This window comes from Dermacentor albipictus, chromosome 1 (genome assembly GCF_038994185.2).
Source record: "Dermacentor albipictus isolate Rhodes 1998 colony chromosome 1, USDA_Dalb.pri_finalv2, whole genome shotgun sequence".
NCBI classification, from domain to species: Eukaryota; Metazoa; Arthropoda; class Arachnida; order Ixodida; family Ixodidae; genus Dermacentor; species Dermacentor albipictus.
This window is the reverse complement of record NC_091821.1, coordinates 490,314,547-490,339,574: the sequence shown is the minus strand read 5'-3', so window position 1 is coordinate 490,339,574 and position 25,028 is coordinate 490,314,547. Positions and strand designations below refer to the sequence as shown.

The window sequence follows — 25,028 nt, the reverse complement described above, 5'->3', positions numbered from 1 at the left end:
CCAGCGCCGTCTGCGCGGGCACTGTCGGCGCCATTAGACACTTGACGCGATGTTTCCATATGCCGCGTTGGATCACCGGAACCTCAACACAGCACACAAAGCAAACACCACCATGCCGACACCAGTCGCACAAACGAAAAACGCGGCCTACTTGCAGCGCCGTGCGCAAAGAAACAAATCAGCTGCTGGATTGTCTTGACATGGCTTACTAAGCTGAAACCGGAACTGCTGTAGAGCTACCGTAAAAACCCGCGTATAATACGAACCCGAATATAATACGAGGTGAAATTTTCGTGACGAGAAATGGAGAAAAAAAGTTTTACCAGCGTATAATACGAGTGAGAGAAACTCGGGGAAAACATTTATTTAAATCGGACTCAGCACTTCATTTACTGTCGTCCTCCACTGCGCTTTCATCGGACAATTCCTTGCCTGACATATCCTCCCAGAGGTACTCGTCCTCGGTGCCATCGAGTGCATTCGAGATCCCGCACTTCTTGAAAGCGCGACGCACAAAGTCTTCTGGGATGCTCGCCCATGCGTCCACGATCCACTTGCACAGCGTGGCTGGCGATGCCCGCTTCAGCCGCCCAGTCGGCGTCACTGCAGGTTCACCTGACCGCATCCACTCTGCATAGCACCGCTTCACCGCGTCCTTGAAAGGCTTGTTGACGCAAACATCTAGAGGCTGCAGCTGAGACGTCATCCCACCCGGGATAACGACAAGTTCAGTATTACAATCACGCAACAGCTTCTTCACCGAATCGACCAAATGGTCACGAAACGCGTCCAGCACGACAATGGACAGGAACGACAACAGTGCACCGGGCCGCCTACACCAAACGGACTTTATCCAATCGAGCACAAGACTCTCATTCATCCACCCTTTCTCATGGCATTTAACGATGACATTTTTTGGCAGCTCACCTTTCGGCATTGTCTTGCGCTTGAAGACGACATAGGGCGGGAGCTTGCAGCCATCTGCCGTACATGACAACATGACGGTAACACGCGTCTTCTCGTTCCCAGTGGACCGGACACAAACTTGTTTCGAGCCCTTTTCATGCACGGTGAGGGGCGATGGCATGTCCAGGTAAACTGGTGTTTGGTCAGCATTGCCGATTTGCCCTAGCTGAAAGTTCTTCAACTTGCGCAAAAAAATAATGTGGCGCTGGAAAGCCACCAGTAACTCTTCAAACGATTCCGGCAGCTTTTGCGAAATTGAAGTTCTCCGGCGCAATGAAAATCCTGCACGGCACATATACCGATAAATCCAATGCTTGCTTGCTTTGAAGGTGGAGCTCGTTAGACCTTTTTCTCTCACAAGCTCCCTAGCTTTTGCCTGCATGAGCTCCACGGTCACAGCAAGATGCATGGCTCGCTGTTCTTGGACGAATTCCGTCAGTTTGAGTTCAATTTCAGGGAATGCCCCATTCTTCGGGCCGCGAAAGCTTCTTCGCTTTCCGCTGCACTCGAAAAGTGCTTCTTTTTGCCGTCGCCATCCGCGGATGCTTCCCTCGGTGACGCCAAAGTGCCTCCCGGCCGCACTGTTGCCGATTTCCTCTGCCGCTAAAATCACATTTCGCTTGAAAGCTGCCGAGTACTGCTTCCGTGCCCCCGACATCGTGCTCCTTCACTAAAAACGATGCACTTCGCGAAGCGCGGTTAACACGTGAACTGCCAAGGTCCGCACTCAACAAAGAAAGAAACGATGCCGTAGCCACGCTGCAATAGCGAAGGCAAGCCGTAGCCAGGCAGCAATAACAAAGCCAAGTCGTAGCCATGCAGATATCACGAAGCCAAGCCGTAGCCACAGAGCAATAACAAAACCAAAACTTCGAGCCAAACTTTGAAATTTTTGTTCGGATCTGCATATAGTACGAGGCGGAAATTTGGGACGCTAATAACAGGAAAAAAACCTCGTACTATACGCGGGTTTTTACGGTATTCTATCGAATCAGGCAGAAACGATGATGATGAGCGGGGATTTGCAGTAGCGCCACTTCGTGGAGCAGCAAGGAGGCTTCGTTCAAAACAAAAATGGCGTTCTGCAAGTCGAACCATGCGCCGGTCAGAGTCGGTGCATGGTGCTCTCAATCGAGTTGGCTCAAGGAGTGACCAAAAAGTCAGACGAGAGGTTGCAAGGTGTCCAAACTTTTGACAGTTGTTTTACATTATGGTCTATGGGGAGAATGGCTGTGCCGTGAAGCAGACCGAATAATCGAGCATGTCCGAATTTTTGGAGTCCGGAAAATCAGTTGGCGACTGTAATTGAGTAGTAGTGACAGAATTTAACTGAGGAGTGCTTTCGTCATCGGGCAAGCGCTTGAATGTCCCGGAGGAGTCTCTAATTATGTCCTGCATTTACCTTGATATCTCAATTACTAAGGCTCTGTTCACGATAATATTGACGCCTTAGAAATTGTCGAGCACTAATCTGTCACTTTAGCTTCACTTAGTATTTTCCTTTTGTGTCCCTTTAAGTCAACCCTGATATGACCAACGAAATTAGTCAAATTATTTGAGAGGTGAAACTAAACAAGAAGCAGAAATAACATCAAAAGACACCATAACATCAAAAGACAGATGGGGCAGTATTTGCCCCAAATCACACATCTCTAAATGTTTTATGGTTTCAAAGCAGAAAAGTAACGTAAACATGACATGGCTCCTAAACAAAGTGGAAATCGAGTGTTCACCCAATTTTATAGCGAGAAAAACGTAGCATGCTTCCAGTTCTGGCAATGAGAAGACTGAACCAGCGAACTTTACCTTCACAGAATGGAAATTTAATAACTTAATGTCACAGATGCCACTTTATCACTGTCTGTGGAGAACCACAGCATGTCTTCTGTACGGTTCATAGCGTGTTTGATAGAGTCGAGCCCGCCTATAGCAAACCTCAGCATCATGTTCGTTACAGTAGCTGACTGATTTGCAAGATCTGTAGGGGACCCAAAAATAGTCCGAATAAAAGAATGGTCCGAAAAATTTGTGAGTTGCAAAACCGAACTTTATTCCAGCTAAACTGGACTGAAAAAGTCGCAGATGGTCCCTTGTTTTAAATTCCTGCTTTTTGTAAAGATGTCTGCTTGCATCTGTGCAAGCGTCATGTTCTCGTCATACACACTAGGTAACAATAACCCGCCGTGGTTGCTCAGTGGCTATGGTGTTGGGCTGCTGAGCACGAGGTCGCGGGATCGAATCCCGGCCACGGCGGCAGCATTTCAATGGGGGCGAAATGCGAAAACACCCGTGTACTTAGATTTAGGTGCACGTTAAAGAACCCCAGGTGGTCAAAAATTTCCGGAGTCCTCCACTACGGCGTGCCTCATAATCAGAAAGTGGTTTTGGCACGTAAAACCCCAAATATTATTATTATATTAGGTAACAGTCTTAGAGCGTTGACAACGCCTTGTGTTGATGGTTGCGGATTGCCAGAGGTGTCCTCACCGGAGTCCAAGTCGCTTTCCGGCTGTGCGGTCATGTTCTGGTGCACAATCTCGTCTTCCGTAAGCACCGTGCACAACTCTATGTTGTTGTTAATCATGGCAAACTCGTGAAAAGTAACAGCAGCAGGAAGGTCCATCCCACTGCTGCACAAGTCGACAATCAGCTGCTTGCCGGTGTCGATGTTTTCAGCGGCGCCATTTGCCTCTTCGGTCATGGGCTCTTCAGAGTTGCAAAATCTAGCATGCCTAAAACATTTAGCGATCGTCGAAGGCTGAACAGCCTTCCAGGCATCCGCTAGCATGCCGAGTGCCGAGAACAGGTTAACAGAGTACGTCTTCCCATTATCAAAGCACATGAGTGTGCGGCCAAGTAAACGGGCCCGGTAGTGCACCTTGAGGTTTTTAATGACCCCTTGGTCCAATCGCTCGAGCACACTCGTTGTATTTGGCGGCAAGCATTCAAGAAGAATAGCTTGCAGGTTGTTTACGGCACCGTGCGCCCTGCAGTTGTCTACGACTACATATTACCACTTACATCTTCTGACGCGCAAACATCCGGTCCAGATGGCGAACGTAATCTTCGAACTAGCGTTGTGTAATCCACGATTTTGTATTGCAGCTGTACCACACAGGCAGGTTCTTCGCACCTTTGAAATAGGCAGGCAGGCAATGACCTTTATTTAGGTCCTGAAACCAATGTGGGTCTTTTGCCTTCCCTATCACTAGAAGGGGCAGCTTTTTGGTGCCAACCACATTTGCCCCGACCATGATGGTTACCCTCTCCTTACCATTGCGACTGGAGGTTCGAAGATGTGGAATTCACTTTGCTTGTGGAGGAGTAAGGGAAGGTGATGCTGGGCCCGATATTCAGGACGTTTCACAAACATGTTTATATTTACATATTTACAAGAGAGTTCAAAGCAATACCGAAAAAGTTCATGATGAAGTTGTTGCAGCCGATTGCTCCCGCCATCCATTGCTCCTTTTATGCCCTATGTGGTCATTGTTCAGTCACTTCCCCCAATCCGACGTCAGGAGACCAATGACATCAGGTTTCACCAATCCGGAGGTCAGTTGCCCTTTCCCTTCGAAGGGAGCTTTGTCGGAAATGCACGCACATCACTGGGCACAAACAGGGGAAGGGGGCAACGTATGCCGACTCCGATCATACACTGACTCCGTCCCCAGTGGGGGCATGCCAATTAGGGCGGCTGACAGAGAATGGACCTTATCATTGCACTGACAGCGCCTCTGGTGTGGACATGCCAATTTGTGCTTTTAACAAGTGATGGCCATATCCTTGCGAATTACCCAAACCTCTCCTCGCCGAGGTACACCCGTGTTGGCCATAAATCATCCATTTTGAGAACCATTTTGACGAGGTCCTCGGCCCGTTCCCCTAATCACGCGAGCCGTGACCGGAGGCTGTCGTGGGGTGAACGGCCGATCACAACATTACCGTATTTACACGATTGTAAGTCGACCCCCCATATCACGTGACAGGAAAAAAAATTAAAAAATAGCATACCCGAGGGCGCGTTCGATAACGAAAGTTTATTAGTAGCTGACATGGTCACTATACTACTTGTCTTTACTACTGCTGCCATCGTCATCGCTGCTACTTGCTATTTTTGCACAATCAGCCAAATACTCAGACGCGTGTCCAATGCCGAGTCTCGCAAAATCTTGCTAAAGTTGTTGCATGAGAATACCATCCTGGTACCACACTGTCCCCTTGCCAGAAGCCGGTACTGTGAAGAGACAATATGGCTCATAAATGTGGCTGGTGAGGTTTATTCTATTCCTAAGTGTAGATGTATGTAGAAATGTATGAATATGGCAACAAGCCATTTTTTGTTTGTAAGGATGTTTTTTTTTATTATTCTCGTTTTGTGCAGCTCTGGCCACTTTTGATGGCGCCGACAGCAAAGTGAGCACACTGGTGGCGGCTGCCAACAGTCACGACAACCTCTGTCGGATGGACCCTGCCTGGCATCCTTGGCTGTGATATCGGATACACTTGCATCCTGCCCTTCGCATCTCATTCATCGTCACTTGGATCAGAACTCTTTTTGTCATTTGTTCATGTGTGTGTTGTGATACCCAATTATGGGCTACCATTATTGTAAAGCAAGTTATTTCATCTTTCATCATGGAGCTGGTTTTCTCTTGTTCAAGTGCCATGTTGGAGTTCAAGTGGTTGCCCAGCATCGTGCAAGGACATGGTGAAATGCTGACCATTGTGTTTGAAATTCATCACTTTGCACCAGACAGGGCACACGACAGACAGTGTGTTCTGCTGTCTATCTAGCCACTGTTGACTTTATAATCACTAGCATTTTATCTGATCATCACCAATAATTGGTGAAAAGTCGTATCGACACAACTGATAGTGCCAGGAGTGACCACATGCACCAGATATGCGTGGTGCAGTGGGAAGACACTCGGTGTGCAGTCTTTTTGTACATTACCTTTTTAAGTTTTGTATAGGACCTTTTCCAACATGCAACACTCGTTTCAGTCACACGTTTCTGTTCACACATATGAAGAGTTCATTTGTGTGAAATGGTTTTTTGGTCTACACATGACCAAGAGAATGAAATTGAAATAAAACTATGTCTGCCTGGACATTTGTGTCACTTTTTGTTGTAAGCCTTCCCTTCAAGCTTATGCACGCCCTCCATTGCCTCATGTCTTAGCTTATCTGCTTATGCATTACCCTTGATGGAAAACAGGGCTACCAGAGATGTTTAAGTGGCCGTGTTGGTCGTGGCCAAATTGTGGCTAAGAGTTGAACCGGAGAGAGCGCAGAGCTATTATTGCAATTGTCAGTCATATTCTAGCTGGTGAAAAGCAGCCACATCGACACATTTGCAACACAGGTGCGTTTTATATTTAATTTCCTTCAGCAAGAGAATGCCTCTGTGACACCAGAACAATTTCCGCACTCCTGCTCAGCAAAGTGTAATAAAATCTCACTACAAGTGTCACTGCTGGCCACATCTTCGGTAACCCATTATATTGTGAAATGCTTGCAGGCAAGACAGGACTCTTAACTCGTAAAGGCTAAAGCTTTTATAGTTTGTAGCTGTCCTTGGGAACCCTGGATACCAAAGTGCAATTTTTAGGGCCTTGAAGAACCTTAATAATCTGATGAGGAGCTTAAAAATTATCGAATTTTATTTATATCAGCTCATTAGACAAGGGGTGAGAATCCTTCACCATTGATAATCATACAAATTACTGTGCCAAAAGCACAAAAATGGCAGAAATTGCGCCACGCTGTGCCAAACAGTTTTGACTCTGGCAGGTGCCAGGAAAACATTACTGGTGTTGTGTAGTCATTCTCGGAGGACTTGTAGAAATAGCTTTCATATTCTGGCTGCCAACTGTTACTCCTAGTTAGAAATAAAAGTAGGACTGGGGACATTCTTTTATTTCTTGCCGGCGAGCACGAGCAGGCGAGGAGGTTTGAGGCTTATTCAGGCTTTCTGGTTGGTGGGGCGGTGTGACATTGTGCTGGCACCATTTCGGTGGAAACAAGTGCATGAGCATCCGTGGGCTGCTTGTGGTGCCTTTTCTCTTTTTTTCTTTTTTAACTCGTGCCGGTGCCATGACAGTTGGTGTTGATCGCAGTGTGCATCCCTGCCATTGTGGCAATCATGGTGGTCGCAAACCCGATATTGCACTCCCCAATGCCAGCACGCCTAGAGACAAGCGCCTACAACACGCACTAAAAAAACCTTTTGTTCAAGGAGCAAAAGACCATAGATTTTCTCTCTCGCGCCCGCTCTTACTTGCGCCTGCGCACAAACGACTGGCGATCCCTCAAATGAACGTCTCGTCCGCCCATCCCACCACAGGGACGGAGAACGTGTCTGCGCCGGTGAGGACGTGCGCACTTGTTGCATTTCACAGCCAGCGTGGTAAAGAAGCTGGTCGCAGAGCACACCAGCACGCTGTTGCCTAGACGACGGCGTGTCAAAATTTGCAGGAGGCTCTAATAAACAAAACACAGACCACAACGGATTATGCTGCGCGAGACGCCTAACTACAGTTTAACGAACGTATGTTTGGATTGCTTCGGCTCGGCCTCAGTCCTAACGTAGGCGCTTAGATAATTTTATAAATCTTTTTCCATGTGTAGAGAGACATTGTTTACATATATATATATATATATATATATATATATATATATATATATATATATATATATATATATATATATATATATGTATGTAATTACTGCTTTTAATAACAATAGTTTAATGTACTTCGTATTTATTTATTTACCCGCAGGGCTGAAGCATTACAGAGGGGAATGGGTAGAGAATAAACATAGTGCACAATAATATGACAAAGCACGGTAAGGCATGTTAACTCCTAATTATACAATGTTAGCTAAGGCATATTTAAATTGGGTGTTATCATTAATGGAAACAATGTCAGAAGGAAGGCGATTCCAATCTTCTGCAGTTCGAGGTAAAGAAGAGTAGTTTTAGTATGATGCGGCTCGATACCAAACTTAAATCGATAGTCAGCACGGTCAGATATATAATGTGGCTGAAGAATGAATTCGTCACGGAGGGTCGGGCGATAGTAAAGCCGATGAAAAAGTTCAAGCGAAAATGTTTTCGGCGGGATGCTAGAGAGAGATATCAGATTTCAGAGAAATTATACTGCAACAGGTGAAGTGAGTAGAGCGATTCTGCACCATTTCTAGTGACGCAGCCAAAATGTTAGTGCTTGGATCCCAGGCTGGAGTGGCGTATTCTAATCTAGATCATATGAGTGTGTAGTATAACAAGAGCTTTAAAGGTGAAGGGGCTGCTGAAAAGTTACGACGTAAGTAACGTAACATGCATTTAGCGTTGTTAATTATCTTCTCAATATGCAAAAACCAACTTAGATTAGATGTGATATGAACGCCTGAATATTTATAGGATGAAACCGCGGCTAAGGTAGAGTTGTTTAGGTAATATGGAACAGGACTACTAGATGCACGAGAGACACGCATCACTTTGCACTTGTTAGTATTTAATTCCATTAGCCAAGTATTGCACCAATTAGACATAAAATTTAGATCTGACTGAAGAATATTAGCATCATTATGAATAACTATTTTACGGAAAATTACGCAGTCGTCAGCGAAAAGATGATGATTAGAAGAAACTAAAAAAGGAAGGTTGTTAATGAAAATGAGAAAAAGAAGGGGGCCTAATACGGATCCTTGTGGGACTCCAGATTGAACAGGACATTGGTTAGAGGAAAGTTCATTGGCAACAACAAATTGGGAACGATTTGAAAGAAAATCTTTGATCCACATATGTGGTTCAAAGATTTGATCCAAACATACTTTGATCCAATGTCATTTGCTTTCCCCCCCCCCCCCCTTTTGAAAGCGGCTACTTCCGGTTGCATGCTGGAAAGTTCAACAAAAATACAGCTGAAGCTAACTTTTCTTTCTTAATAGAGAGGGAGAGAGAGAGCGTAGGAAAAGGCAACGTTACTGGGCTAGCTTCAGTTTTAAAAGTCGGCGCCGTTGCGCGGAACCGCCACCCGCCCGCGCCTTCGTGGCGCTGCAGTCGCACCCGGCTTCACTTCCTCTTTAACCGGCTACGCGGGCGGGCCTGGCGGGCCTAAGCACGCGGTGCAGCGTTGATGTATTCTGTGGTTCGTTGTTGACAGCGAATTTCAGCAAGCATGTCATCCGTTGAACTACAGCCTTCGCCGAGTTTCTTACGAATATCAGCAGACGATGCCGACGTGCTGCGTACCTGGCTGCATAGGCCACTATCGGAACGATGTCAACAGTTCGGCGCACCACTTTCTTTGCGCTCTCAGCAATGCGACGCTTCACTGAGCCCGATGGAACAGCGTTGCCCTCTGGCGGCTGTCACTGAAGTGACGACAGCGGCTGTAAGCGCGCGGGCGGGGAGTTTTACAACTGAAGCTAGTCTAGTAACGTTGGGAAAAGGCAGAGCCACCACATAAGTGACGCTCTTCTTTACTACGCATCCTCTGCTTGAACAGCGAGGATTGTCTTTTGTGCCTTCTCGGGACGCCCTGTAGCGGACGACGCGCGGCATTGACCACACGCGTTTGCGATGCGCAGAACGCCTGGCGCTGGGCAGTTCCCGCCGTAACAAATGGCCAGTTGTATGCGTTGCATATTGCAATCACTCATTTCAGCCCTTGGGCGCGGCCGGGCAGCCACCAATGACCTTTAGCGCAACCACGTGACGTGACGTCACGACAGCCGGAGGAAAAGCTGGGCCCCAACTCGCACGGTCGCGCGCGGCCGCAGCCACCACCTGACTCCCGCTGCTCCCGCTATTTTGGGACCGCTTTCGAATCAGCTTGCTACATTTAACCTGCGGGCGAGGGGGAGGTTCGGATAAAGCACTATAATTAGCCGCGACCACGGATTGCGTGCCCTGCGGCATGAAATCATAGGATTATCAAATGCCGGGACTATTTATCTTTGTCCAGAGATAGCCTACAAAGCGTTGCAGTCTCAGTATGTTATCATCATGAAAGGTCTAATCGATCTCTTGCAGGTATAACTGTCGAATTTATTTTGTGTTATCGCGACTCATTGTAGATGGGCACGTGAAAATGACGTTGGTCTTATGTGCAAAGTCGTTGCAGTACCAATTTTTTCTAAAGGCAAATGTCACTTCTTACTTTGACGATTTCATTTTCAGGCTGTTTGTATATAAAAGTTACACTGTTACATGTTTCCCGACAGGAGGAAAAAAAAGCAGATATTTAGTATTTTGAAAAAAATGAAGGTCACTTTATGGTGACGTGTACATAAAATTTGCACTGTGTAGGCTGCTTATGTGCTCTGAAAACAGTTACTGAATAATCGCTTTCTACCAATTTTTATGCGTTAGACATGTCATTTAGTTTTCTACCACGGTATCCTCAGTAAAATATGCAGAGAACAGTATATTCGAAGTACGAAGCAATGTTTTAACAGACCAGCGAGATATATGTTTGTTCTGTGTAGGTTCATTACAACCTTTGTAGAAAGCTACTCATTGAAGCGTTCCACGATATCGTACTGCCACTAATAGAAATGTTTCCAAACAATGTCCTAAAACAACAGCACGAAAGACGGCTGAAATCCCGTGAAAACAGAGAAAATTTTAAGCGCAATGCGTTGTGAAACTTTCACTTTCTTGAATTAAATGCAAGTGTTGCAGATAATTACTAATCCCTCGTTTCTTCATGTGTTTTACGGTATTCGTAGTTTGTTTCTCCAGTGTCTTCGGTGAGCTAAACAAGGCATCTTGTTTATATCTTGGAAAAATGAGGGGCATGGTATGGCCAATGTGTAGGGAATGTTCCAAATAGGTAGGTGTTAAATGCCCATTTTCTAGCAGAATATGTACGCAAGTGGTACATAGCGTTATTTGCCTGTTTTACGAAAGCTGTAAAACTTAGACGGCTGCGATGCATAATTACAACTACAACTGAGGTGAAAATTTTGCGAACATAAGGGGAACAATATGCCAACTTTATTCGCGATAGTAAATGAGTGTTGATAAACTACAACGTTAAAGAAATTGTAAGCAAGTGTACGAAAGTGTCACGCTGCTGCTATTACCTAGATTTCCCCAATGTTCCAAGAGAACTATGCGTTTCAGATATTTCATACTTTGAAGGAATAGGCAGAACTTTAGGTGCAATTTGACGCGTAGCCTTAACGTTTCTAGCTCATTTAAAAGCGTTACAAATAATTATTGTACCCTCAACTTTTTTCTTTAGTTTTTCATGCGTGATATATTAGTTTCGCCTGGTGTCCTCAGTAAACAAAAGTAGGCCGCTTCGTTATGTTTGGTGACTAAACACATGTTAATGGTGATGTGCAGGTGAGGCTCAAAATAGATGAGGAATTGGGGCTTTCACAATAAATTACGTATGCAAGCACTCTAGGGTCTTATGAGCGTGTCTAACGAGCCGGGAAGAGTTGAGCCCGCTGACCTGGCAGAACTATAAAAACCAAATAGATAAAATTTAGCGAAAATTGGTGGTATGTTATGTAAGCTCTCTGTGCGAAGATAAATGCGGTTGTATCAAACACAGCCTTTGTTAAAAATTCTTATTGAAGTGTTAGAGCGTGTGATATGGCCGCTATCAGCTATGCTACCTAATGTCCCGATATAGGTGTTGGGTAGAAGAGGTATATATATTGTGGAAAAGGGATAGGGCGCATGGTAACTGTAATATGTGACAAAATTTTTGCGTTCCTGGATCTCTTAGAATTGTTGCAAATAATTACTAAGCTATCGTTTTTCTTTCCCTATTTTCAGGTGTCATAACACGTTCCGCCTTGGTTTGAGCGATGCCCTCGTCGAACTAAACAAGGAATTTTGCTTATATGTGGTTAAAATAACCAGCGCGTTATGGGCAATATGTAGGTAAACTTCAAAGATAGGAGACTGAATATCACATTTGCAGTAAATTACACATGCAAGCGATCTGGAACTTTATGAATGTATTTGACGAACAAAGAATTTATACCGTTGCCTTGAGGAACTGTGAACTCAACCGATATCAAATCTAGCGGGAATTGAGTCGGGTGGGGGCAGCGAGGGAGCAAGGACACCATGGTAAATCATCAAGCCACCAACGAACTATAGCCCTTTTAAGTCTCTTAACCATGGTAAATGCCATGGTAATGTAACATATGTGTTCATGACTTACTGGCTTTTTAAAAATTCCCAACAAGAAGTGCTCCAAAGCACTACATGCGGGTACGTTTTCAAGCTGGACAGTAACATAATATGCGAGTGACTTTTAAAGTATGCTGTATAATTACAAGAAACTCAAACATTTATTGTGGCTGTTTTAAAGAAGCGGCTTCGCTGGAAATCGGGTTGTATTCATCCAAGGTTGCACACATTTGCTCTCTTTTGTTGTTGTTGTGAGGCTGAGGCGATGATCGCGGCTTAATCTCGCCCGCCTTCTTGCGTTGCGTGCAAACAACAGGTGGGACGGGAGGCAGGGGGTGCGTTGTACTTCGGCAGCAACTGCTTATTGAGGGGGGGGGGGTCGCGTGCGTTCACGCGGCATTTGTCTTGAAAGCGATTAGCTTTGGGGGCACAGTCTAGCTGGCGTACCTTTGCGTGTGTTGTGTTCTCACCGCTCTGTGTTGGAGATATACAGCACGAAGGTCACTCCGCTCGCTGCTGCTGCCGCACTTCCTCACACTAGCGTTTTGACAGCAAGTACTTGGCGAGTGTCCGCGGTCATAGAGTGCGATATGTGAATGTTTGCCTGCGCCGCTGAAACCATGCTTGGCAATTTAGTTACTAAGCGAGTGTTTACAAGTTTATACGGCCGATAAAGCCACTGTCCATACTTATTATGGCTGTCTACTAATTTGCAATTTGCTATAGCAATCGATGATTCGACTCTCGGGCGAAGCTGCGACATATTGCTATAGTAATGCGCTATATATATATATATATATATATATATATATATATATATATATATATATATATATATATATATTGTGGGGTCTGATGTGGGATTCTCCCACCGTACTCTTGGGACAAAGGAACGACAACACAGTAGTGCAAACAATCACAAGGCCATTTATTGCACCTTTCATAGATCAATGCCTGCTAGCCGAGTTGCTATCCGAGTTAGCTAGCCGAGTTGCCGAGCGAATATGTTCGCCCCATGCTGGATCCCAACGCCTGGTCATTCGCGTGTATAGTCACGCGAATCGTGGCGCGTTCGAAGGCGGCCACGCGAGACGGTCTCGCCGAAGCATCGGTCGGCGCGCGGCACGGCACGTCCGTCCCGCTCGCTTCCCGAACCCCCCAAGAGCGCAAGCGCCTTCCTTTCGGCGCCCAAGTAACCTCGTGGCGTTAGCAGCGCAACACTCGTGCCATCTCTCGCACTGCGCTTCAACCACTTAGACCGCGCGGGCGTCACGCAGGCCACGCGGCGAAGCGGTGGTACAGGAGACGTGCTATGCGGGAAAAACATTAGGGGAGGCGCGAGGGTCGCGCATCCCCACAATATGTATATATATATATATATATATATATATATATATATATATATATATATATATATATATATATATATATGGGAGACAGAGAGGTCAGATTGTTTGCGGTTTGCCCCCCCCCCCCCCTCCCACTCGAGAAATAGTTGGTACGCCTCTGCCGCCACACCAGTAGAAGGGACCATAGACCTCCGGGCTGGTGGCCTCCAAGGTCTCTTCCAAAGTGTCGAGGCCTTCAAGTCAAGCAGAGCACTCGAAAGAGCGCGTGTCTGGCGCCTCGAAAGAGGCGATAGACACAACCACCAGCCAGACGGCGCCACCAGCGCCTAAGGAGCGGCGAGATTCTCGCGATCGCACCAAAAGAAGGCAAAGCTCGCCTCACGGCGCCTGGTAAAGGCCCGTGAGCTAATCTTCATCTCCTAAATACTGTGGGGATGCGATGCGACCCTCGCGCCTCCCCTGGTGTTTTTCCCGCATAGCGCGTCTCCTGTAGTGCGGCTTCGCCGCACACGCGGCGGTCCAAGTGGTACAGGCGCAGTCCGAGAGATGGCGCTAGTGTTGCGCGGCTGCGGGGTTACCCTCGGCGGGAGAGAGAAGGCGCGCTCTCTTGGGTTCCAGACAGCGAACGGGACAGATCGACGTGCTTGCACGTGCAGCAACCCTCTTCCCCGGCGGGTCGCCGAAGCAGCGCGGACATCCGGCGCGCGCGGCGACGGATGCATGTGCGAGACCGCCTCGCGTGGCCGCCTTCGAACGCGCCACGATTCGCGTGACTATACACGCGAACGACCAGGCGTTGGGATCCAGCATGGGGCGAACATATTCGCTCGCTTCCGGTCGCGGTAAGTCGGACTTCTAGACTTGTTGCGAGCCCATCGGCATGTTTTGTGGATAGCAACTCGGCTAGCAGGCATTGATGTATGAAAGGTGCAATAAATGCCCTTGTGACTGTTTGCACTACTGTGTTGTCGTTCCTTTGTCCCAAGAGTACGGTGTGAGAGAATACCCACATCAGACCCCACATCTGGCGCCCAACGTGGGGCTCTTGGGGCATGGGACGATAATTTTAAGTGTTGCTTCGTTCGAGACCTTTGTTTGAACCGAAGCGTAGGCCTAGCGTGGATTTTGATCGCTAGCGTCAGCGGCGTGCTTTCTTGAGCGAGGCGGCGGTGGCTGTAGTGTGTTTGAACATGTCAACTTACTAAGCCTTTTCGCAAGTGTTTTTTTTAATGGCATTCGTTGGTACGAGAGCCACGTGGTCTGCATCCTGGGAGAGCGAGGCTGAGCGCCCGCGGAGCAGTGGCAAGCCTGAAGCGAGTGAGTACGGAAGCCTCGTGGGTGGTCCGAATTTCCTATGTAAATATGTAAATAGCTTCTTCTATCTCTTTGACTCGGATGAAGTCGCGGCTCTGGGAGCCGGGTGGCCGCGGGCCACGGGTGCCACTACGGGCTGACTGGTATTGCGGCCTGGCACCGGGCGCTCCGACACCGTCTGGGACGGTGGGCGCCGTCAACTCGGATGCTGTGTGCACCGAGCGGAGTAGGACCACCTCACAGAGCTGACGTCTTCCCGCGGCTGCCTGTTTTGCGCCCATTTTGGGTGTTGTTTTTGGATGCCGGTTGTTGTCAGGGAAGCGACGCTTTAGGCCTAAGGCTTTATGAAGCTGCCTGTCGCACGTGGAGGGACACAACCTGGTGGACCGTGGCGTTGAGGTGTTGCAAGTTGCTTCCCTCATTCTATTTAGCCTCGCACGAATTGAAATTACTCGTTCGACTCAAGAAAGCGAGCTTCGTTCACGTGAACTTAGCATCTGAGTATAGCTGCCCGATCTTTTGCTAGCCGAGTTGAACATCGTACCACGTGGGCGATGCGCATGCAGACTTCCTCTCCCTTGCACTACTTTAGTGTTTGCCGAGTGTGTTGAGTTTACGCAGTGTGATTGGAGTCACCCCTGGTTTGCCGTCGCCTGCACATCGTCTGCGCTGCTGCCCCGGACTACGATCGAGCCACCCCCGGGCGATGGTGATGCTGTGGCCAGTTCGGCGCGGCGACTTCGGCGGCCTCCTGTATCCAGCTCACAACCCTCGGCGGCGGACAAAAGAGCCGGCGGTCACCGACAGCTACTGCGGCTCCCGCCAGCAGGGCGAGTCGGCGAGTCGGCGCGAGCGACGCTTGCTCGTACCGACTACTGCGTCGTCGTCTCCGGAGTCCTGGCCTGGGATCGTGCCGTCGAGTCGCAAAGCTGCTGCTGTGACCGGCGGACGCCAGCGGTGCACCCAAGGACAATGTCGGCTCGCATGCTATGGACAGCGTGCGGACATTTCTTCGGCGCGACCACTGTTGCATGTACTACTTTGTTCGCGAAGCACGGGTTAATGTTAGACCGTGTCACATGTTTCGCCGGAATAAGAAGTGATTTAAGGTTGGGGGGATGTGGGGATGCGATGCGACCCTCGCGCCTCCCCTGGTGTTTTTCCCGCATAGCGCGTCTCCTGTAGTGCGGCTTCGCCGCACACGCGGCGGTCCAAGTGGTACAGGCGCAGTCCGAGAGATGGCGCTAGTGTTGCGCGGCTGCGGGGTTACCCTCGGCGGGAGAGAGAAGGCGCGCTCTCTTGGGTTCCAGACAGCGAACGGGACAGATCGACGTGCTTGCACGTGCAGCAACCCTCTTCCCCGGCGGGTCGCCGAAGCAGCGCGGACATCCGGCGCGCGCGGCGACGGATGCATGTGCGAGACCGCCTCGCGTGGCCGCCTTCGAACGCGCCACGATTCGCGTGACTATACACGCGAACGACCAGGCGTTGGGATCCAGCATGGGGCGAACATATTCGCTCGCTTCCGGTCGCGGTAAGTCGGACTTCTAGACTTGTTGCGAGCCCATCGGCATGTTTTGTGGATAGCAACTCGGCTAGCAGGCATTGATGTATGAAAGGTGCAATAAATGCCCTTGTGACTGTTTGCACTACTGTGTTGTCGTTCCTTTGTCCCAAGAGTACGGTGTGAGAGAATACCCACATCAGACCCCACAATACACAGCACAAAACAGTTTTATCATAATGGAGACACAAATACTACAATTTAATGTTAGATGACTCATTCATAACCTTGATGATGATAGAGAAGTCATAAACAAACACAATACAAAGTTGCTGTGTGTCTAGAGACACATCTGAATCCTACGAACACAAATTTTTTTCGAAATTACACCATCTTCCTAAACGACCGGGACGAGGCTAAGGCCTCCGGCGGTGTAGCTATTGTAGTCGACAGGTCTCTAGATTTCCGACACGTCGCTCTTCAGGTACCCCTTGAGGCAGTGTCAGTAGAGGCCATTCATTTTAATAAGTTGCTCACTGTATGTATCATTTATATACCTCCGAACTATCATCTCGAAAAAAAAATCTTATATAACCTCATTGATAAGCTTCCCGAGCGTTACATACTCGTGGGAGATTTTAACGCTCATAACACGATGCGGGGAGACTCACGATGTGACGAGAGAAAACGACTCATTGAAAACTTCCATTTAAACTCCGGTGTGTGCCTCTTTAATAAGAAGGAACCAACGTATTATAATCCTCACCATAATTCGTACTCATCAATATACCTGTCGATCGACTCCCCTTCAATCTTCCCTGATTTGGAATGTCGTGTAATTAAAAATCCATTCGGAAGTGATCACTTCCCAATAACGCTGTTCGGGAAAGTTCGTGTTGCATACTCCCCACTCTGCAAAGCGTGCGAGGCCGGCGCTGACCTCGATCATAATATCTGGCAATGCACCAAAGCCTCACCCACCAACACCTCCCGCACTAACACACGCATCATAACTACGGCCGAGCAGTGGGAGACATTGCTGCTCAGCTTGGACCCAGAGGAGCAGCTCTGGGCCCTCCGGATGGCCGAAGACGCCGCCAGAAAGCAAGGACTGACCGCCATCTGAGGAAGGGGGGGATTGGGGGTTAGTCTCCCGGCTTCCGCCACCCCTGAACCGCATCAAGGACATACTAAAGTTTTATCTCTCTCTCTCTCTCTGATCTCTCTTGATTGGAAAAGGCGTACAATACAACTTGGCGTTACGGAATCCTGCGCGACCTGTCGGCGCTGGACATCTGCGGCAACATGTTAAACTTTATAGGAAACTACCTACACAACCGTACATGCCGTGTAAAATAGGTAATGCACTGTCGCGTACATTCATACAGGAAACTCGGGTACCCCAGGGAGGCGCACTCAGTTGCACGCTCTTTGTCGTTAAGATGAACACAATTCGTACATCATTAGCACCAGCTATTTTTTATTCCGTCTACGTAGATGACGTACCAATAGGTTTGGAATCCTGCAACCCAACAGTCTGTGAGAGACAAGAACAACAGTGTTTGAACAAAGTTTCTAAGTGGGCAGACGAAAACGGGTTCAAAGTGAACACCAACAGCAGTTCTGGTTTTCTATTCGCCAAAAAGAAAGGGCTTGCTGCAGATCCCACTGTGGAAATGTATGGGCAGCAAATACCTGTGAACAGAGCACACATTTCTAGGTGTTATACTTGACTCCAGGCTTACTTTCATTCCACACATAAGATATCTTAAAGCAAAATGTTGAAAAAGAATGAACTTAGTTAAAATCCTATCCCACACAACATGGGGTAGCGACAGGAAGTATTTATTGAATCTTTACGGGAGCCAAATTCGATCACAATTGTACTATGGTGCAGTGTTATATCACTGCCGCCCCGAGTGCGCTAAAAATGCTAGAGGCCGTCCAGCATCTGGGTATCCCTCTGGACACTGTCGCCTTTAGAACAAGCCCCGTTGAAAGTCTGTACGTAGAGTCAGATGAGTGGTCACTCCAATTTTATAGAACATGCACCAGCTTCACCTATTTTCTCAAAGTGCACTCTAATCAGGAGCATCCGTGTTCCACAACTGTTGACGACTTGACATGCGCAACACTTTTATGCGAAGCATATTACGAGAGCTCAACCCAGCTCCTCAGGCGCGGCGGTGTCGCCTTGAAACCACGTGACACCGTGACGTCACGACAGAGGAGAAGTGGCTTTGGCTCAACTCTTGCAAGACGGTCTGGGTGGGAATCGAACCAGGGTCTCCGGAGTGTGGGACGGAGACGCTACCACTGAGCCACGAGTACGATGCTTCAAAGCGGTACAAAAGCGCCTCTAGTGAATGCGGTGTTGCCTTAGAAACGAGCTGTTTCTAAGGCGTGCGTTTCTTGCTCAGGCGCACATTTCGTTGCCGCGCCGAACGCTGCTTTGCTCGACGCTCACCGCGTCCAATGCGGGGCGCGTAGTCGCTGCCCTGTAGCCCATTGTCTTACACCCCTTGGCGGGTCGGCGGGAACGCTGTCGCGTTCCACTCTTGAAGGCGAAGCAGTAATGCATGAGTTGTTTCTTCATCTAGCCGAACCAAATATAGCCAAGCAACAGCAGTTCACCAGGCTAAACAGTGGTTCAACAACTAAAATAAAGGCTAGTATGCTTCGCATCCTGGGCTTAACCTTACCTAAGCCACAGCCATTTTTTTCTTAATAGATCGCCTTGGAGACTACCTTTCTCGCTGCGTGTGAGAGAACTTAGCGAAGAAATGGACGTCCCATTTCTCGAACATTGCCTAATGCCTGCAGCTAAGCTATTACCACCCTGGGAGTGGCAGGTGATAGACTGTGATGTGTCCTTTGTAGAGGTCAGAAAGCACGCTCCTGACCTCGAACTCGCTATGCGTTTCCGTGAACATGAATCGGAGTACTCCTGCTCCGAATTCTACACAGGCGCGTCAAATTCACACGCTGCTGTTGATCCCCCTTTTTCTAATCTGATGTATTGAACCCCTTAACAAGTACCTTCACTGCAGAAGCCTATGGAGTTCAGTCTGCAGTAAAGCATATATAAAGAAATTAAAGATTGACAGAGCAATAATATTCACATACTCGTTAAGTCTTGTAAAAGCGTTAATGTCTTTACAAAAGCACAGAAATAATAATATATGGCGTTTTACGTGCCAAAACCACTTTCTGATTATGAGGCACGCCGTAGTGGGGGACTCCGGAAATTTTGACCACCTGGGGTTCTTTAACGTGCACCGGAATGTAAGTACACGGGTGTTTTCGCATTTCGCCCCCATCGAAATGCGGCCGCCGTGGCCGGGATTCGATCCCGCGACCTCGTGCTCAGCAGCCTAACACCATAGCCACTGAGCAACCGCGGCGGGTAAAAGCACAGAAACCCTCTTTTTATTGAACATTACTCAATCTTGTGCAACACTTAATTTATTTATCTCGTGGACATGTAGTGATATGCTGGATTCAACACGCAGTGTGCTTACCGACGAAATCTCTAAATCAATAGCATCGCAAGGTATTAGTTCTGCTGCTCTCCCTGCCACAGACATGAAATCTTTCGCACGAAACAAACTGCGAAGCCACTGACAATGCTTGTGGGATGCTGAAACGAGCAATAAGCTTCACGTGAAGCCGAAGTTTAATTTCTGGCCCCCAACTACGAAAACAAGAAGAACAGATATCCTATTCACTAGACTCAGAATAGGACACATTTGACACTTAAAACTTTCTCCTGACTGGTAACGAGCCTGCAAACTGTGGTAGAGGTGGTGACAAGCTGACCATCCTCCACGTCTCCCTGGAGTGTCGAGAAGCCGAAAGGGACAGGAAGGAACATTTTCCTCTTGCATACTGCTATTGTGTCTCTTCATCCGGCTATGTTTCTTGGTTAACAACCGCTTTTTAAGACCAAAGCAGTCCTAGCTTTCTTGAATGACGCTGTCCTACATGTCCATTAAATTCGTACGGCATCCTCTTTCCAGAGGATGCCGCTATGATAGTTGTTTTGTGTAGAACATGCCTCAAGGCCCTTGTGTTTCAAGAGCTCTGGTTAGACAGTAGTGCTCTAGCCAATTTTAGCATCTGATATATTTTGTATATTGCAGCATTCTTTCCCAATGCATTTTAATGTTCATAGTGCACGTCATTAGTTATTGTCACAACCTTATTACACGTAGATCTTACGCAATTTACAGAAACTATTTTAGCCCCTTTTAGGCCACGTCACATTAACTTCACAGAACTCATCAGTAAACTGCGAACTAATCAAAACTGGTATGGCGCTCTTAGGCCATACCTGGCCCTTGCACTACTAAACTTCATACATTCCTTCATTCAAGACGCCCTTTCTTTCTGCGTGTAAAGGAGCTTAGCGATAAAATGCATGTCCCACTCCTCGAGCATTGCTTAATGCATCTAACCAAGCTGTTACCTCCTCGGGAGTAGTGGAATGTGACATATCCTTTCTAGACGTTACAAAGCACGCTCCAGAGGTCGAAATCCGAATGCATTTCCGAGAACTACAATACAAGCACTTCTGCGCAGAGTTCTACACAGACGCTTCGAAGTCAAGTGCCGGGGTGTCCTACGCAGCCGTCTGTCCAGCCTTCTCGGAATCCGATGTACTGCATCCGGAAACAAGTATCTACACGGCCGAGGCCTGCGCACTATTGTCGGCTGCGAAGCATATATAAAGGAATCAAAACTCCAAAAAGCAGTTATATATACAGACTCCCTAAGCGTCGCGGAGACCTTGATGTCATTGTGTAAGCACGAAAATCCAGTACTTAATAAACTCTATTTCAACCTGTGTAAAGCGTATATATCCAACCAGCATGTCATTATATGCTGGTTGCCCGGCCATGGGGGAATCGAGGGTACTGTTTCTTTCACTCCTTTTCCATTTTTTGCCATGACTATAAGAGAAACTTTAGGTTTTATTTCTTATCAGAGTATTTTTATCATCTAGAATACACAGATACCAAGACCATATTGTGAATATATTCCTGATGGAAATTGTAACTTTCTTTGTAAAAAATAATAACCAATTAAGGGACGATTGTTGGCTTTTTCTTACGCCTAAATATTATGTAAATTAAAACAAAGAGTTATAAACGACAATAGTCATGAAAGAGTACCGCCTGGCGTCTATATAAAAATATTCGCAGTAACCTTTGTAGAACTTTTTCTGCCTGGCATAGATTCCCGTGTGTGCGCAAGCTTCGAAGCGCCCTCACGGCATTAGAAATTTTAAAAAAATCTCTTGAATAATTACTTCGCACACTTAGGTAAAACAGTATGATTTTGTTCAGCAGAATCGGAGATGGTCGAAAAAACACAGAGCATGCTTGAGAGGGAATGACCCATATATATATATATATATATATATATATATATATATATATATATATATATATATATATATATATATATATATATAATGCAGGCTTGGAATAGACGAGCTTACGAATAAAGAGATTTATCAGCAAACTCTCGTTCCTGCTTAGCTACCGTGGGTGTACGCTACTCTGAGCGTAAGCAAACGCCGAGCCACGGTCGTACTCGAGCGGCTCAGCAACGCTGCATGCCAGCTGCAATGGAGCGCGGTCGCGATCAAACTCCCGCAGACGCAACCGTAACTTTACTAGTGAAGGCAAGAGCACTAGTGGCCTTTGGCCCTAGAGGCCCACAGCCACCGTTTTAGTCGGAATCATCGTGGCTATGTGTTTGTCGCTTATTTCCTTGCTGTTAATGAGGGAGTAAAGCGGGGGCATCGGGGCTGACCATAGGCGTGCGAAGTGCTCTTCATTAGGGGGACAAAACGATCTAGCAGGGCCCACCCCCACCATCCAGTTATCATTTTGCGTGCTTCCACTCGGGCACTCTTAGCAAACTTGAACGAGAAATGAAGACCGAACATATAATACTTGTTATTTATTAAATACTCGTTTATCGCACTTTTACACTGGGACGCGCTATACAAATGCCGAATGATCGAATCCTAGTTGGTAGACAGCGCTATGCCCAGCTCACGAAAGCAACCGGCTTATGGAACACGGAACAAACGAATGTCCACTCGATTACCTAGCCCTCCCCCCCCCCCTTCTCCACGATTGCGTGGTTTTACTAAAGTGGCCTGTAACGAATAATAGCGAACGCAAAAGGTAACTGCAATTTAAGCAACCGATCAATCGCCCAGCCCAACTTATTTCCGCCTTCGAAAATGAAGGCCCGAGGCGGCAGTGCCTTCGCATGCACGCTTTGGTAGAAGCGTGTCTTTGTTTTGCTGTAGTACGAGAGGGCAGATACAAGTAGACATTTTGCGGTCTCCGAGACACAGGGACACGAGCTCATCGTATACGATGAGCTCGTGTCCCTTTTGCCCATAGGCAAAAGAGCTTACGACATTCCCCCTTCTCTAAATATACTTTATGGAATATGCGTTCATGAAACTTAGCCTGTATGTGAAAAGGTTATGCTTCTCAATTACATGCAGTATGGGCTTGCGCCTAAGCGCCTCAATTTATTTTCCATTGAAATAGAGGATCGTGACTATCCACGACTATTCATGACTCGTGACTACATGAACTGAATGTCATGATGTCAATTTAATACGGGAAGAGAGAGTTTTGTTACTTGCTGCCTCAGAAAAAAAAAGCCGTATCCACCCAACTGAGAGCAGGTTGAATATTCGAACATACAAGGCTCTGCAAAAAGCTGCCACTTTTTTCGCCGTCGAGAACAACTTCAAGTTTTCACAACGTCCTCTAAGGTAAGGTACTTTCTGATGTGCAGCCAGCAGTACTCATTCAGGTCGACCAGCTGTATCCCACCACCATCCTGCTGTTCGATGCAGTCGACTCGGTGCAGGACGACGCCGCTGAGCTTCATGTACTCGTGCAGACCACGAGTACTGGCGAGTGCGCGTTTGATCATTGCGACTGCTTCGATGGTGTCGACGCCTGCCTCGCTCTCGACTAGCTCGACGAGTTTCGCGTGTCCAGAGACACGCTCAAGTGCGCAAGCGCAGAAACGATCCTGGTGACCCATCACGAAGCGTGCTGCTCGAGCGACCAGACCGCAATTCCGCCGGGTGACCTCTTGCACGGCGATCTTCTCCGCTTCGTATCCTTCACAGTCTGGTAGTTCGACGCGAAGCAAGCTATAATTGATTTCTATTCGAGGCACCAAAGACGAATAGAAAAACCCGTTGAAACGCCAGTGACTGTCGTCCAGAGACAGTTGGTTGAGGTTTGGCATCTCCAGAGCATAAAGTGCAAGCGATTGAAAGCCCTTCTCGCTGAATGGCATGCTGAGTGCGATCGTTTGCAAGCTGACGTTAGACGCTAACGCCTTGATCAAATAAGTTTCAGACCTCTCATCTGGTTCGAAAAATTCGCGGAATGCGATCCAAAGATGGAGCTTGAAGTGTTTGAGTGTCGATGCCGCTTTTATATATGCGGTAATATCGTTCTGCACATTGTAGTCATACAAATCAGGAACAATGTGAATGCTAAGCGATGTTACGTGAGGGCAGTTCAAGAGCACACCGAACGCTGACCTGAAAACTTCTAGTCTTTCGATGTGATTGTAGCTCAGTGTTACGGTCGTGACAAACGGGCTCTCGGGCAGGGCTGGGATATTTAAAGGCCTCACGTGGAGATCGTCAATGAACACTTTCCGTGAAAGACCACACGTGCCAATTAGGCCAAATACTTCCCGCAGACCATTACCCAATGCGATGTTACGAACGATTACGAGTTGCAGCGTGTTGTTCATTGCTATAGCGCGGAAGAATTCACAGCACGCGTTGACTCCAAATCCCTGCAAGTCGATCTCTAAGTTTAACAGGGTGCTGTTTTTTGGCAAGATTGAGAGCCAAGGCAGCATCAGCTCACCACGGCTTGTGCACAGCGTGAGTCCATCTAAGTACGGCGTCATAATTTGCTCGCAACACTTCGAACGAGTCAGTGAAAAAGTGCGCACACTCTGGCTTCGTTCGACCACTTCGGCAAAGACCGCCATCTCTTCTGGCTCCATTAGACTCAAGTCTGCGACGAGTTCCTCCAGTATCGGTGCGCGTGAGATGGCGCTCACCACATGTTTGAAGCCATCCCTGTCCAGATAATGTTGGGCTTTTATAGTTAGCTTCTTGAGCGTGGAATTTCCTTTGGTCAAGTACTCCGCAAACTTGTGCGCTGTGCCTTTCAAACCTGACGAGAAGATACAAGCTCCAATAACTAGTTTGGTAATGGTAGTATTCTGAATGAGTGCGTCAATCAACATCCTTGAATAAATGTCGTTCGTCTGCAGTTGTGCCACGTCTAGAGATGTCAGACTAGCTCCAGGCCGCAGCAGGTCCAGGACGGAAGGCAAAATTTGCTGTAGAGGGTATGCAGACGGCGTAGACAGCTCCAGCTGCTCAATGTTGCCGAGCGAGCGTATCGTAGTGCACATGCTCTGAAGCTGTTCCTCCTGGAGGGTGAGTGTGCCGTGGACTCTCACTCTTCTCAGGGAGGGTGAATTCGCCACAGCATTGAGCAAAGAACCGATGTCCGCTATCACACAGTTGAGCTCTATGGCTGTGATACATTTGTGTGAGTTCAGAAGAGACTCCAAAAAATCCTCCGCGATCCACTGAGCCTCGTGACGTGCGCTGGAAGACCACGTGTAATGGATTTCACGGATG

At 47.6% G+C, this 25,028-nt stretch overlaps 1 protein-coding gene and 1 pseudogene across 6 annotated transcripts in view; one reads left to right on the top strand and one right to left on the bottom strand.

Moving 5' to 3' along the window:
* Nipped-A (Transcription-associated protein Nipped-A) overlaps nt 1–6,080 on the top strand; it is a 413,461-nt gene extending 407,381 nt beyond the window's left edge. For all 6 annotated transcript variants that reach the window (XM_065445525.1, XM_065445501.1, XM_065445517.1 and 3 more), the window contains one exon: nt 5,351–6,080. In XM_065445525.1, the coding sequence (XP_065301597.1) occupies nt 5,351–5,460 (110 nt within the window). In that variant the 3' untranslated portion in view covers nt 5,461–6,080. The remainder of the gene's footprint in view (nt 1–5,350) is intronic.
* LOC139055010 (tigger transposable element-derived protein 4-like) lies at nt 386–4,825 on the bottom strand (annotated as a pseudogene).
* Nucleotides 6,081–25,028: the final 18,948 nt, after the last annotated feature.